The 12,506-nt window shown below is 37.8% G+C and overlaps 1 protein-coding gene across 1 annotated transcript in view; it reads right to left on the bottom strand.

Moving 5' to 3' along the window:
* SPMIP7 (sperm microtubule inner protein 7) overlaps nt 1-12,506 on the bottom strand; it is a 68,542-nt gene that overhangs the window by 50,723 nt on the left and 5,313 nt on the right. Inside the window, exon 2 of the mRNA XM_045788534.2 lies at nt 9,469-9,566. Coding sequence (XP_045644490.2) covers nt 9,469-9,566 — 98 coding nt within the window. The remainder of the gene's footprint in view (nt 1-9,468; nt 9,567-12,506) is intronic.

The following is a 12,506-nucleotide window of genomic DNA, read 5'->3' as shown; positions in this document are numbered from 1 at the left end:
ATATCTTTGTTAATTTGTTTCATTCACTAATGTACCAAAGTGTTCAGTGAAAAAAAAATGTTTTTTTTTTTTAAGTAAATCCTATGTGGTTTTTGGTACTGTTGTCAATGGAATGTTTTAAACTTCCATTTTCCATTTGTTTGCTTCTGATATGTAACATTACAATTGATTTTTGTACATTAACAATAAGTCTTTGCCTTGGACAATTTTCAACCATTACATCTAGCAGTTACTTTGAAGATTTCTGAGGATTTTTTACAAATATCATCATGTCAGGGGCACCTAGGTGGCACAGTCGATTAAGCATCTGACTCTTGATCTAGGGTCCAGTCGTGACTCAGGGTCATGAGATCAAGTCCCGCATCAGGCTCCATGCTGAGCATGGGATTCTATCTCTCTCACCCTCTGCCCTTCTCATTCATGCTCTCCCCTTTTGTCTCTTTCAAATAAATAAGTAAATCTTTAAAAAACCACACACACAACTAAATATCATCATGTCATCTCCACCTGCGTTGGATTTACTTCTTTCTTCCTTTCCAATATTTATGATTTCTCCTTTTCTTGCCTTTCTGCAGTAGCTATCCCCTCCACTAAATGGAAAATGATAGTGGTAATAGCAGGCACTTTTGTCTTTTTCCTGATATTAAGGGAAAGACATTCGGTCTTTCTTCATTATTTACTCTAGCCTCAGGTTGTTCACAGATGCTCTATTATCAGATTGAGCATTTCCCCTCTAAGTCTAATCTGCTGAGAGTTTTGATCATAAATGACCATTGATTTTTTTCCCTTTTGTTTATAACACTCTTGGTTATTTCTGATCCTTTGCTTATCTGTATCTGTTTTATGAAGAACTTGTCAAATTCCACATAAAAACAGCTAAGATATTAATTTGGATTGCACTGAAACTACAAAACAACTTAGTAAGAAAATACGAATGGTTTTCCCATCTTACACTTCTATTTCTATTTAACATGGTTTTCTTGTAGTCAGCATATAGTTGGGCATTGATTTTTTTATCCAACATAAAAATTGCTGACTTTCAATTTCATTATATTAAATTGTATCTAATATAACACCTGACATAATTTGGTTTAAATATAGCTTTAATTACTCTTGGTTTCATCTATTCTTTTTCCTTTTATGTTACTTTCTTTTGTATTATTTGAGATTTTTTTCTTTTTTAAATTTCATTTTGTTTTCCCCTATTCGCTTATTGCCTATGATTGATTGATTGATTGATTGGCTTTGTTATTACTGTCACTCTAAGACTTATACATCTTTAATTCTAAGATTTAAAGCATAATATTACACCACTTCATGAATAGTGTAAACAATTACACTAGCAGTTGCCTATCTTGCATCCTGACCTCCCTTGTGCTACTGTTCTACAGGTCAGTTTTACATGGGCTTTACCCCCAAAATACATTGCTATGACTGTTGGCTTAAGCATTCAGTGATATTTTAAAGAATTTCAAAATGAAAAATAGTGTTTTCTATCTACCCACATATTTACCACTTCTCTTGACCTCAATTTCATTCCATTGTACAAACTCAAATTCCACATACACCAGGTTCTTTTGCCTAAAGAACCTCCTTCAGGTCTGTGGCAATATGTCCCTCAACTTTATTTCCCTGACAATGTCTACTCTGCCTTTCTTTTTGAAATTTATTATTGCTGTTTAATGTATTTTTTAAAAAGATTTATTTATTTATTTGAGAGACAGAGAGAGAGAGAGAGCACAAGCAGGAGAGGGACAGAGGGAGAGAAAGAATCTCAAGCAGATTCCCACCGAGCATGGAGCCCAAAGTGGGGCTTGATCTCAGGACCCTGAGATCATGACATGAGTCGGAACCGACTGAGCCACCCAGGTGCCTTGCTAGTTAATGTATTCTTAATTAACGTTTTCTGATATTTAAAATATGTGTCTCCATATTCTTCTAGCATGCACGGGTTCTGACAAGAGCCTACCGTCATTCTTATATGTGTTCTTCTGTATATAATGTATTTTTTCCTCTAGCTGTTTTAAGATATTCTTTTTATCATTGTTTTCCAACAATATAATTTATGTGCATAGTTTCTTTTATCTTTATATAGCTTGGCATTGTTGAGTTTCCTAGGTCTGTGGATTTATAATCAGGAATAACACTGGCCATCGTTTGCCCATTTTTCCCCACTTTCCTTTTTTTCTGGGACTCCAGTTACATGTGTATTAAACAGCTTCATGTCGTCCCACAGCCAACTCATGTTTTGTTTATTTGTTTTTTATTTCATTTTGGATAATTGTTGCTATGTTTTCAATTTCATTGATCTTTTATTCTGCAGTGTCCGATCTGCTCTTAAAACTATATCCATTTAGTGTTATTTAGATACTGTGTGTGTCTTTCATGTCTCAATGTCCCCTTGAGTCTTGATTACGTCATGTGTTTTCCCCATCTCCATGGTTGTGGTTTCCTCTACCATCTGAATATATGGAACCTATTTGTAAAAGCTGTTTGCACACATCTTCGTCTACTTGTTTCTTCGTGTCTCCCATTCCAGGTCTGGCATTTATTGTTGATCTCTTGTTCCTCCTGACTATGGGTGATATTTTCCTACTTCTTGGCATGAAAATTACTTTCTTTTGAGTACCTATTTTGGATCTTAGGTTGTTGGTTGTAAAACTTGTTTTCTTCTTAAATAGTGTTAGATTTTGCTCCAGCACAAAGTTAAGTAATTAAAATCAGTGGGGTGTTTTGGGGGCTGCTTTTAACCTAGTAAAGCAAGCCCACAGGAACCATAAGAGTAAGGCTACTTAAGCCTGACTACAGTAGTGATATCCTTCTGAAGATTCTGCCTGACATCCTGTGTTCTATAAATGGGGACTTGGACCATCCCCTGCCCTGTTTGAGCTTCAGAGGACGATCATGATCATGCAGTCCTTTACAGAACATCTTTCCTCAACTTCAGCAGTTTCCTTTTGTTAGTGCACAGATCAGGGCTCACAGATGTGCACATCCTCTTCCCCAGGTCTCCAGAGCACTGTCTCCACAACTCCCTTCTATGTGGTACCCTAGTCTGCAAACTCCGGATGCCTTGGGCACATAGAACTCCAGTCTCTGTCTTCTCAATGCAGGAAGGCATGGACTTCACTTCCCTGGACTGTAGCTTAGAAACTGCCTCCACACAGTAAGCTGGTGAAATCGTACAGTTCACATAGTCATTTTCCCTCCCTTAGACATTCCAGCCCTTCACTACCTTTTGTCCAGTGTCTGAAAACCATTATTTCTCATTTTTTGTCTAATTTTCTATAGGCTTAAGGCAGAAAAGTAAATGGAGCACCTGATATTCCATCTCCTCTAGTTCATTAATGTCTTTTCTTATTTTTTTTTTAATTTCTTTTTGTACTTTCTTTTGGTTTACTTTGCTGTTCATTTTCTAGCTTTGGAGAAGGGATTTTCATTCACCAAGAAGGGTGCTACCAGCATCTAGTGGGTAGAACTCAGAATGCTGCCAGTTACCCTACATTGCACACAACAGTCTCCCATGGCAAAGAACTGATCCAACCTAAAATGTCAATGCTGCAAGGCTGACAAACCCTGGCTGAACCTACTAATTCCATCCCATTGACTGGTTTTTCTTCTTCAGGGATTCCACTTACATGTATATTATTTCTTCTTCACTTTTTCCCCCTCTAAACCAGTTTCACTCAGATATTTTTTTAAAAGATTTTATTTATTTATTTGACAGAGAGAAAGACAGTGAGAGAGGGAACACAAGCAGGGGGAGCGGGAGAGGAAGAAGCAGGCTCATAGCGGAGGAGCCTGATGTGGGGCTCGATCCCATAACTCTGGGATCATGCCCTGAGCCGAAGGCAGACGCTTAACCGCTGTGCCACCCAGGCGCCATTATTTTTAACTCATTCTTCATCTCCTTTTTTTCTGTTGAACGCTTTCTTGCTTTTCCTCAATGTCCCTTCTTACGTTTTTAAAAAGATTTATTTGAGAGAGAGAGAGAGAACAAGCATGCAAGTGGGGAGAGGGCCAGAGGGAGAGGGAGAAAGAGACTTTCCAGCAGACTCCCTGCTGAGTGCAGAGCCAGACTTGGGGCTCTATCTCACAACCCCAAGATCATGACCTGAGCTGAAACCAAGAATCAGATGCTTAACTGAATGACCCATCTAGGTACCCCTGTTCCTTCTTAATTTTTTATTTGAATCTCTTCTCCCTTGGGCACAGTGTAATTCTTAATTTCTGAATGAATTTTCCATTTCTTTCATTTTTTCACTGCCAATTTTATTTGTATTTATTTTTTAAATTTCTGTATGAAGGCAGCTTTTCATATCCTGAAATGCTTGCTTGAAACATATAATTCAGTTCGGTATATTATAGTACAGTTCCCTTCTGTTTTATAGTTGATTAGGTATTTTGTATTCTTATTAAAGTATTTTGGTGCTTATTTTGATTCTTCTTTTGACTCTTATTGTCATTAAAGTATTTTGATTCTTATTTTCTGTTTTGCTACAGTTTCTTCGAACAGATTTACCCGGTTTTCTTCCATTCGAGGTCTTTGGTGTGGTTTGCAATATTTTTAGTTCAATGCTGCCCCCTTCTGTCAGTGTAGCAAAGTACAGCATTTTTCTCTAATAAGTTTTCTTAGGGCAGGTGACTGAAACTAGTGGGGTTGTGTAACTTCCACTGAATTCATTCTTTTTGTCTTTCAGAATATTAATTTTTCCTCTTTCCCTCATTTTTTTTCTTTTCATCACCCAACCTCCAAATGGTAACTCTTTCTTTTAAACTTCTCTTACACAATCAGTGCTGTTGAAAGACCGCCATCTCAAATCATGTGTGCTTTTTAATTCCTTCTCTGCAGAGAACGTTTCCTTCTGTTATAACATATTCATTTAAGATTACATATTTTCCTCTAGGCATTATTATAGTTCATTCCCACACATTTTGCTAGGATATTACTATTATCATTCAGTTCAAGATATTTTCTAGTTTCCTTTATGATTTTTCTTTGGCCCATGACTCATTCATAAATATATTTTTACATTTCCAAATACATGATTTTCTAGGGTATTTTGATCTGTCATAATTGTCTTGTGGTCAAAGAACATACTCTGTATGATTTAAAATATTTGAGTAATGTATAGAAATGATGAATCACTATACTGTACCTCTGAAATTAATATAACACTGTATGTTAATCACACTGAAATTAAAAGAATAAAAGAATATCTAAGCCAAAAAAATTAAAAATAAATATTTGAAAATTTTCTGGTTGTTTTATGGTACAGTATGTGGTCATTTTTATTAATGGTCCTTGCAAAAATGTATATTTATATATGTCTATTAGGTCAACTTGTTAATTGTGCTGCCTTATTCTACTATATGTGGTTTCGTCTATACTAAATCCCCCAATATCCTGTTTTCCTGTTAATTGCCAAACAGTTTATAATGACTCCTATCAGCAAGAGTCATGAACAGATATTTCGGTGCCTTTACAGATAAAAAAAAATCTGTGTTTAGCATAGAGGTCACCCCAATCCATCTAACGTTGTTAATGTTATATCCTAATAAGTATTGGATCTTTGCCAAGTCACCTGCTGCTGCATCATCTGTGTAATTTCTATATGTTTCCTGAAAATCACATATAAACATAAGTAAGAATAAGAGCTACGTTAGAGACAGAACAAACAAGCGAGGAAAACCAATGGATCTACTGTCAAAAAGAAGGGATGTAGGAATGCAAAATCACATCAATCTTTCAACTCTAAAAATCATACTAAATTGGAGTTGACAACAATTCATTTAAAATATCTTTTATTGTGAACTTCTCAGCAATTCACAAGATCTGTCACATTCACCTGTGTCCTGTGGGTAATGTACTGATACGGTTGCTGGGTAATGTGTGGATAAGATTGGTCCTCCTCTTGTAGGGACAAAGGTTCTGAGATCTGTGTGTTCCTATTGTTCCTCATCAGGGAGGCAATTATTCTTCTGAACCTGTGTCCAAATCTTCTCCAGCAGTATCTGAACTCTATGCCTCGTCATTTTCTGGGGGTTCATGTTACTGTTCATCATCACTTTGGCATATCATAGATACCATAGTATAATCTTTCGTTGGTATCTGGATTTTTCTTCAATACGTCATCTTTTCCACTTCCTGATTGGTCTTTACAGGCTGCTGCTTCTATATGTTATGTATCTTCAACTTCTTTATGAAACGTGTGTTTTCAGATCCTCAAATTAATCATTTACACCATTTCCTCAAAGTAAATCTTATAATAGCTATTCTTTTGCTGCTGTATCTTTTATTATTTCTGTTCTCTGCATGTTTAGTGTGTACTGTTTCATAAAGAAGGGACTAAATTTGCTATTTGACTTCATCCTTAGTGTTCTTGGAATCTGATTCAGTGGGAACCTCTCTACCAATACTAGATATTTCTTAGGTTCTATGACAAGACCCTGATGGAGATCTTCCTTTATTTTCTAAAACCTTAGCATCTTTCACATTAAGATCCTTCATCACCATCAACATCATAAATGCCTCAACCTCCTAGAATTTCTTCACATTTCATAAGAGCTGATAAAAGATGGCTGCTGATGTCCAGATTCCAAACAATGTGATTACCATAAACAATGTGAAAAAGATTTTCCATTCTTGAGTCTTCCATGCTTTGGCTCTCTCTTGAAAATTGTGCTGCCATTTGACTTGGAGCTAGGATGAACACTGACAGCTGTTGCTGTGGTATGTGGTGCTTGTGTGGGGCCTTAGCTCCCAATATACAGCAGGGAAAGTGAGGGGACCCTCCAGGAAATCCCAGAAATGAGCACGTGGTGGATACGGTATGGCGTCTACACATGTTGCTTCCGTCCTACTCTTCTATACATCCGGGATTTCAAGTAAATATATGTTCTTCTTTTTCACTGTATCCTAGATGTTTCTTACTCTCATTTCATATTTTCCATTTCTTGTGTATTTGTGCTGGATTATAAATGGTTTTTCCTCATATATCTACCAACCCCCCAATTCTCTGTGTCAGATCTGCTATGGTGTCCACTTACCATGTCTTTGTTTATTATACTCTTCAATTCTGGAACTATTCTCCCCCCTTTTCTAATTCCACATTTTGTAATTTTTAATTTCTTTTAAAAACACTCTAAACTCATCTTTTCTCTCCTTGCATATTTTCAACGTCTAGAATCAATTTGTGCCCCTTTTTGTTTTCTCTCATTCCTGCTGATTCTAAGTCACAGTGTCCTTTCTCTTTACATGTTTAGTTACTGCTGATTGTATGCTGGACATCATATTTTAAAAGTTATTGATAGAAATAATTTAGGGCTTAATAATTAACGTATTACCTTTCTCCAAAGAAGTTTTGTTTGTGTCTGCTTGCATCCTGGAAACGACAGCAATCTAAGAGCACCTTGATACCAGTTCAAGACTTGAAGTTTTCTCATTTACTTGGACCAAGCCAGGCTTTAATCTATTCAAGGGCTTTTTACTATTGATCTATCCTTTCTTCTAATGGGCAAGTCTCCAGGTATTTATCCCAAAGCAGTGGATTATTTTCAGAGATCAATTCCAACATTTGATCTTTTACATATATGAGACCACAAGATCCAGCTCAAAATTGTAGTTATCTCTTCTAGAATGACAAATTCTTGTATGGCCAAAGTGGTCTTGGATGCTACACTTAACTTTTAGAGTTTCCATCCTTTTGTTGACCTAGTGACTTCTCTCTCCATTATTAGCTTTTTGATATTTAAAGAAAAAAGAAATTAATCCAGTTGTTTTCCATTGCAAGTATTGTCCCATTTACCTGGTTAGCTTCACTACTGGAAGTAAAATATCCAGATTTATTTTCTGCAACAAAAAGTCTAAACTTATTTTAAATTCAAATAAGCATGCGAATAAGCATTTACATGGCAAGCACCTACTTCAGTATTCTAACACTAAAATGCACAACTAGATAAAACATGGAGACTTGCCATGAATTTGCAGCTTAAATGAAAAACAAAAGGCACCAATGCCTTCAATTTCTTATAATGTTTACTTTGATTTGCTCTCAAAGGACTTACCTACAGGAGCAATGGATTCTTTGAAAAGTCTGGAGATGGAATAAGTGAAACTATTAAGTACCAATTTTCTTTATCCTTGCAACCAAATTCTGCATTTTATCTGGGTTTGGAATAGTTCAAAATAGGCCAAATTACTCCCATTTCTAAGGCCAACATTTTCTTATAAAGAAAAATCTATAGACAAGGAAAATTAGGAAGCCCTGACATGGGCGGATGGCGTCTTGATGAAGGAAGCATTGACGACATGTATTTCAAATGACTTTTTGGTTCCATAGTCATGTACTGTATGGTACAACTGCTGGTTGTGGGAGGTACGCCCCAGTCCCCTCTGTGGTTAAATGAGAATGGGCAATCATGAAGGAAGAGATGGGAAAAGTAGAAATAAATCTAATATTACAACTGCATATAAATTCTCGGGCAGATCAATTTTAGGAAGGGACTTACAGGAATGGAAACTGATTCCTTAAAAGTATTCATATCTTTACTGCTAATGGATGTGGGGTTTCTTTTTGGGGTGATGAAAATGTTCTAGAATTAGATCATGGTGACATTGCTCAATTCTGTATCTTAAAAAAAAAAACACTGAACACTCTAAATGGATGACTTTTGTGGTATGTGAAACATATCCCAATAAAGCCATTTTTTTTTAAGAAAAGAAAAAACCTTTAGATAACTGTATAACCTTTGGGGTCTTCAAATCATTCAAATATCATGGCTTTAGAGACTATATAATCCACATAGAAAAATGGCCAATAACACAATCCTTAAATTTAGAAAGATGCCTAGGTTTAAATTTTGGTTTCATACTTACTGTGGGGTTGAAAGTCAATTAGTTAATATCACCGGGCATTAGCTTTCTCAGATAAAGTGAGGAGAACAACACTGCCTTGTCCAGAAGCAGGACGGAAACAGGATTTTTGCTCAAGTCCTGCACTACAGGAGCAGTCGAGGTAAGGAGCAGCATAGAACCAGGATAAGAGACGAGTGACAATGTGGTCTCAGCAGGACCCTGCTTAGATCTAGATCTGTTTCCTCAAGGAAGTCAGCCAGCCATGGGGCAAAGGCTGAGGGGTCCATGTGGCAGGGTGCAGTCCTCCAGGCTGGTGGCGGTCAGCCATGTAGTGACCACCACTCGCTGCTACTGGAGGAGGATGCCCTTGCCAGTCAAGGGCGTCTGGGTTGGGCACTACCAGCATTTACTACTCACTCGTCCCCATAGCTTTGCTGGAGGAAGGCACAAGGTAAGACACACCACACAATCACTGTGAAGGGTTGCACAGTGCCTGGCACATAAGCAGTACTTTATAAATGGTAGCTATTTTTTGCAGGACTTAAAATATCAGACACGCAAAGCAATTAATTACGAATAGTGTATAACATCATCTGGTCAGAAAATCTTACTGTACATGTTGCTTCCTCATCAAACGCATACGTGTGATTTATTGAGCACGCTTCACGACGAGGCTGTAAAGGAGTAACTTTCAGTGGGCTTGTCCAACCTGAAAACAAAAATGTATAGTGTTTTGGGTTAAAAATGTGATAGAGGTTTTTTTCCCCCACCAGAAATATTTCCTATGAGAAAGCTAAACTGTATGATGTTAACTGACGTTTCGATGGATTATGTAACAATTTTTCTTAGCCGTGAGAATTGAATAGCTCTGGAGTTTACATGTTAGGATAATTGTAATAGTGCAGAATTATTTGCTACTACTCATTATTTGAAGAAGTCTGTTGAGTACTATGAATCTGCATATCAGCATGTGGATGTATTGGGGATGGTGGCAACACAAAGGAGTCTGGTTACTATGCAGACAATTTATCTAATGATAGAAGTCCTAAGAGACTGGCAAGTATGCACACAGACTGCAACAAATATTTACTGTGTTTAAATGGAAGTAGATGTGTACACAAAGACAGAAGAGGGGGTTCCTGGTTTTGAGGTGCTCATGAACAAATGGAAAAGACAATCACCTAAATAGTTTTCAGTGTCATGTAGCAACTGTACTAATACTTGGGCTCCGAGTGCTGTGGGAGTGCAGAGGAAGAAAACTAACCCAGCCAGATTGTGGGGAGTTAAGAACATCTTCCTGAAGATAATATTTGATCTAACCTCGACAAAGGGGAAGTCAGGAAAATTAGAGTCTGAGAAAGCCTCGGCACACCACTGTTGCCTTGGAAAACAGAGGAGTCCACGTGAGAAGCATGGGTAGCCTCCAGGAGCAGTGTTCCTGGCTGTCCGAAGCAAGGAAAACTGACCCCTCTAACGCAAGGAACCGGATTCTGTACAACACGGATGAGCCTGATGTAGATTTTCCCCAGACACTGCACGTTTGGCCGGTTAGATCCTGAATAGAAAACCAGTTGAGCCTGGCCATACTTCTCACAAACCCGGGAACTAATAAATGGGTTTTGTGTTGGGCTGCGGAATCTGTGGCATTTTGTCACAGCAGGAAGAGAAAATATAGAGGCAGAGGCAAGAGGCCAAGACAAAGTGAGAAAGGCAGTGCTGGATCCCATGATTATTTCAGTTTTGAGAATCTGGCTGAAGGAAACCCCCCAGAAGACTATAGGGCCAACAGTGGCAGGATGGCACTTCGTGGATCCACTGAAGCAGTGGTTTTGAAAAAGGAGGAAAATAGGAAAACAACAGAACCTAAAATTTGATTTTTAAGCCAGAGTAGGAGATAGGGAACAGGACGATGAATTACAGCTGTATACCTCAGGGTAGGACATTCATGCCTAAGTATGATGATGTCATTTCCATTACCTTGTTTCAGTATCTAATTCTGTGAAACAAAGCACCCCAAAGCCAAGTATCTTAAAACAACCATTCATTGTCTCTCAGGACTCTGAAGCTAGTTGGGGTGTTAGATGTCATGTGGTGTAGCTTGGGATTGCTCAAGAGCTCCAAAATTGTCTCACTCACTGGCTGGCAAGTGGGTGTTGACTGTTACCAGAGAGCTCAGCTGGGCCTGCTGACCAGTGACTTGTGGTTTTTTGTTACTTTTATTCCCCCCTGTGGGCCTGTATTGATTTTTTTTCACAAAATAGTGACTGAGAATCGAGAGGAAGATCCCAAGGGGCCCAATCCCAATGTGCAAATACAAAAAAAGTCTCCACTTACAGCATGGTTGCTAATATAGGCTAGAGCCCAGAATCGATGTGGGAAGGAAACAGACCTCATCCCATGGTAGGAGGGGTGGCAGGCACACAGAGGAAGGAGTGAATTGCCAAGGGCCGCCTTTGGGACCAGTGATCACACACCTCTTCCTCATAATGCACAGTCTCACTTCACCACTTTCATGCCACCAAACAAATATCAAGTCCTTTGTCAAGGAAGACACTGTCCTATTTCTTCACTTCTTAGAGATTTAACATGTTTGAAACTGTGATATTTTCATTGTGAGTTGGCTTTCCCTGTAACCCATGAAATTGAGTGAGCTTGGAGGGGTCTGCCATGAACACTATTTTTCCATAGGCCCTAATTATTTTTATTATAAAACATTTCTATAATGTGGTACTTTTAAAGAAACAAAACTTTAAAAGAAAGATTTAAGGACTATTCTACGTATATTTCCTTATTCACATGTTTTCTCTTCTCTAACGGTTAGAACTACGTTTTTTTGGGGCGCCTGGGTGGCTCAGTCATTAAGGATCTGCCTTCGGCTCAGGGTGTTTTCCCAGGGTCCTGGGATTGAGCCCCACGTCAGGCTCCCTGGTCCACTGGGAGCCTGCTTCTTCCTCTCCCACTCCCCCTGCTTGTGTTCCCTCTCTCGCTGGCTGTCTCTCTCTGTCAAATAAATAAATAAAATCTTAAAAAAAAAAAAGAAATACGTTTTTTCAACATCTAAAATACTGTTGTTAGTGGTCTTCTCTGAGTTTTTTCTCAATATAGCTAAAGGTAAGTCAGTTTTGTTATTTTCAAAGAACCAGTCTCAGGTTTAGTTGATTTTTTCTGCTTTTCTGTTCTCTATTTATCGATATGCACCAAACATAGACCTTCAAAATATATGATGCAAATATTGACAGAATTTAAGGGAGAAGCAACTCTACAATAATAGTTGGAGGCTTTAATACTTTACTTTCAGTGATGGATAGAATAACTAGACAAAGATCAATAAGGAAATAGAGGACTCAAACAATAGTTTGACCCAGAAAACATATACAGAACACTTCATCCAACAGAATAACCGAGCAGAACACATATTTTTCTCAAGTGCCCATGGAACATTCCATAGAACAGACTATATTGTAGGCCACGAAGCAGGTCTTCATAATTTTTAAAAGACTGAAATCATACAAAGTATATTTTCTGATCACAATGGAATCAAAGTAGAAATTGATAAAATGGAATGAAACCAAAAATCAGTATATGAATAAACACCACACCTCTAAATAACCAAAGAAGAAATCACATGGAAAATTAGAAATTATCTTGA

Source organism: Ursus americanus, chromosome 3 (genome assembly GCF_024610735.1).
Source record: "Ursus americanus isolate L20-20 chromosome 3, mUrsAme1.1.p, whole genome shotgun sequence".
NCBI lineage: Eukaryota > Metazoa > Chordata > Mammalia > Carnivora > Ursidae > Ursus > Ursus americanus.
This window is presented reverse-complemented; position numbering and strand designations above follow the sequence as displayed.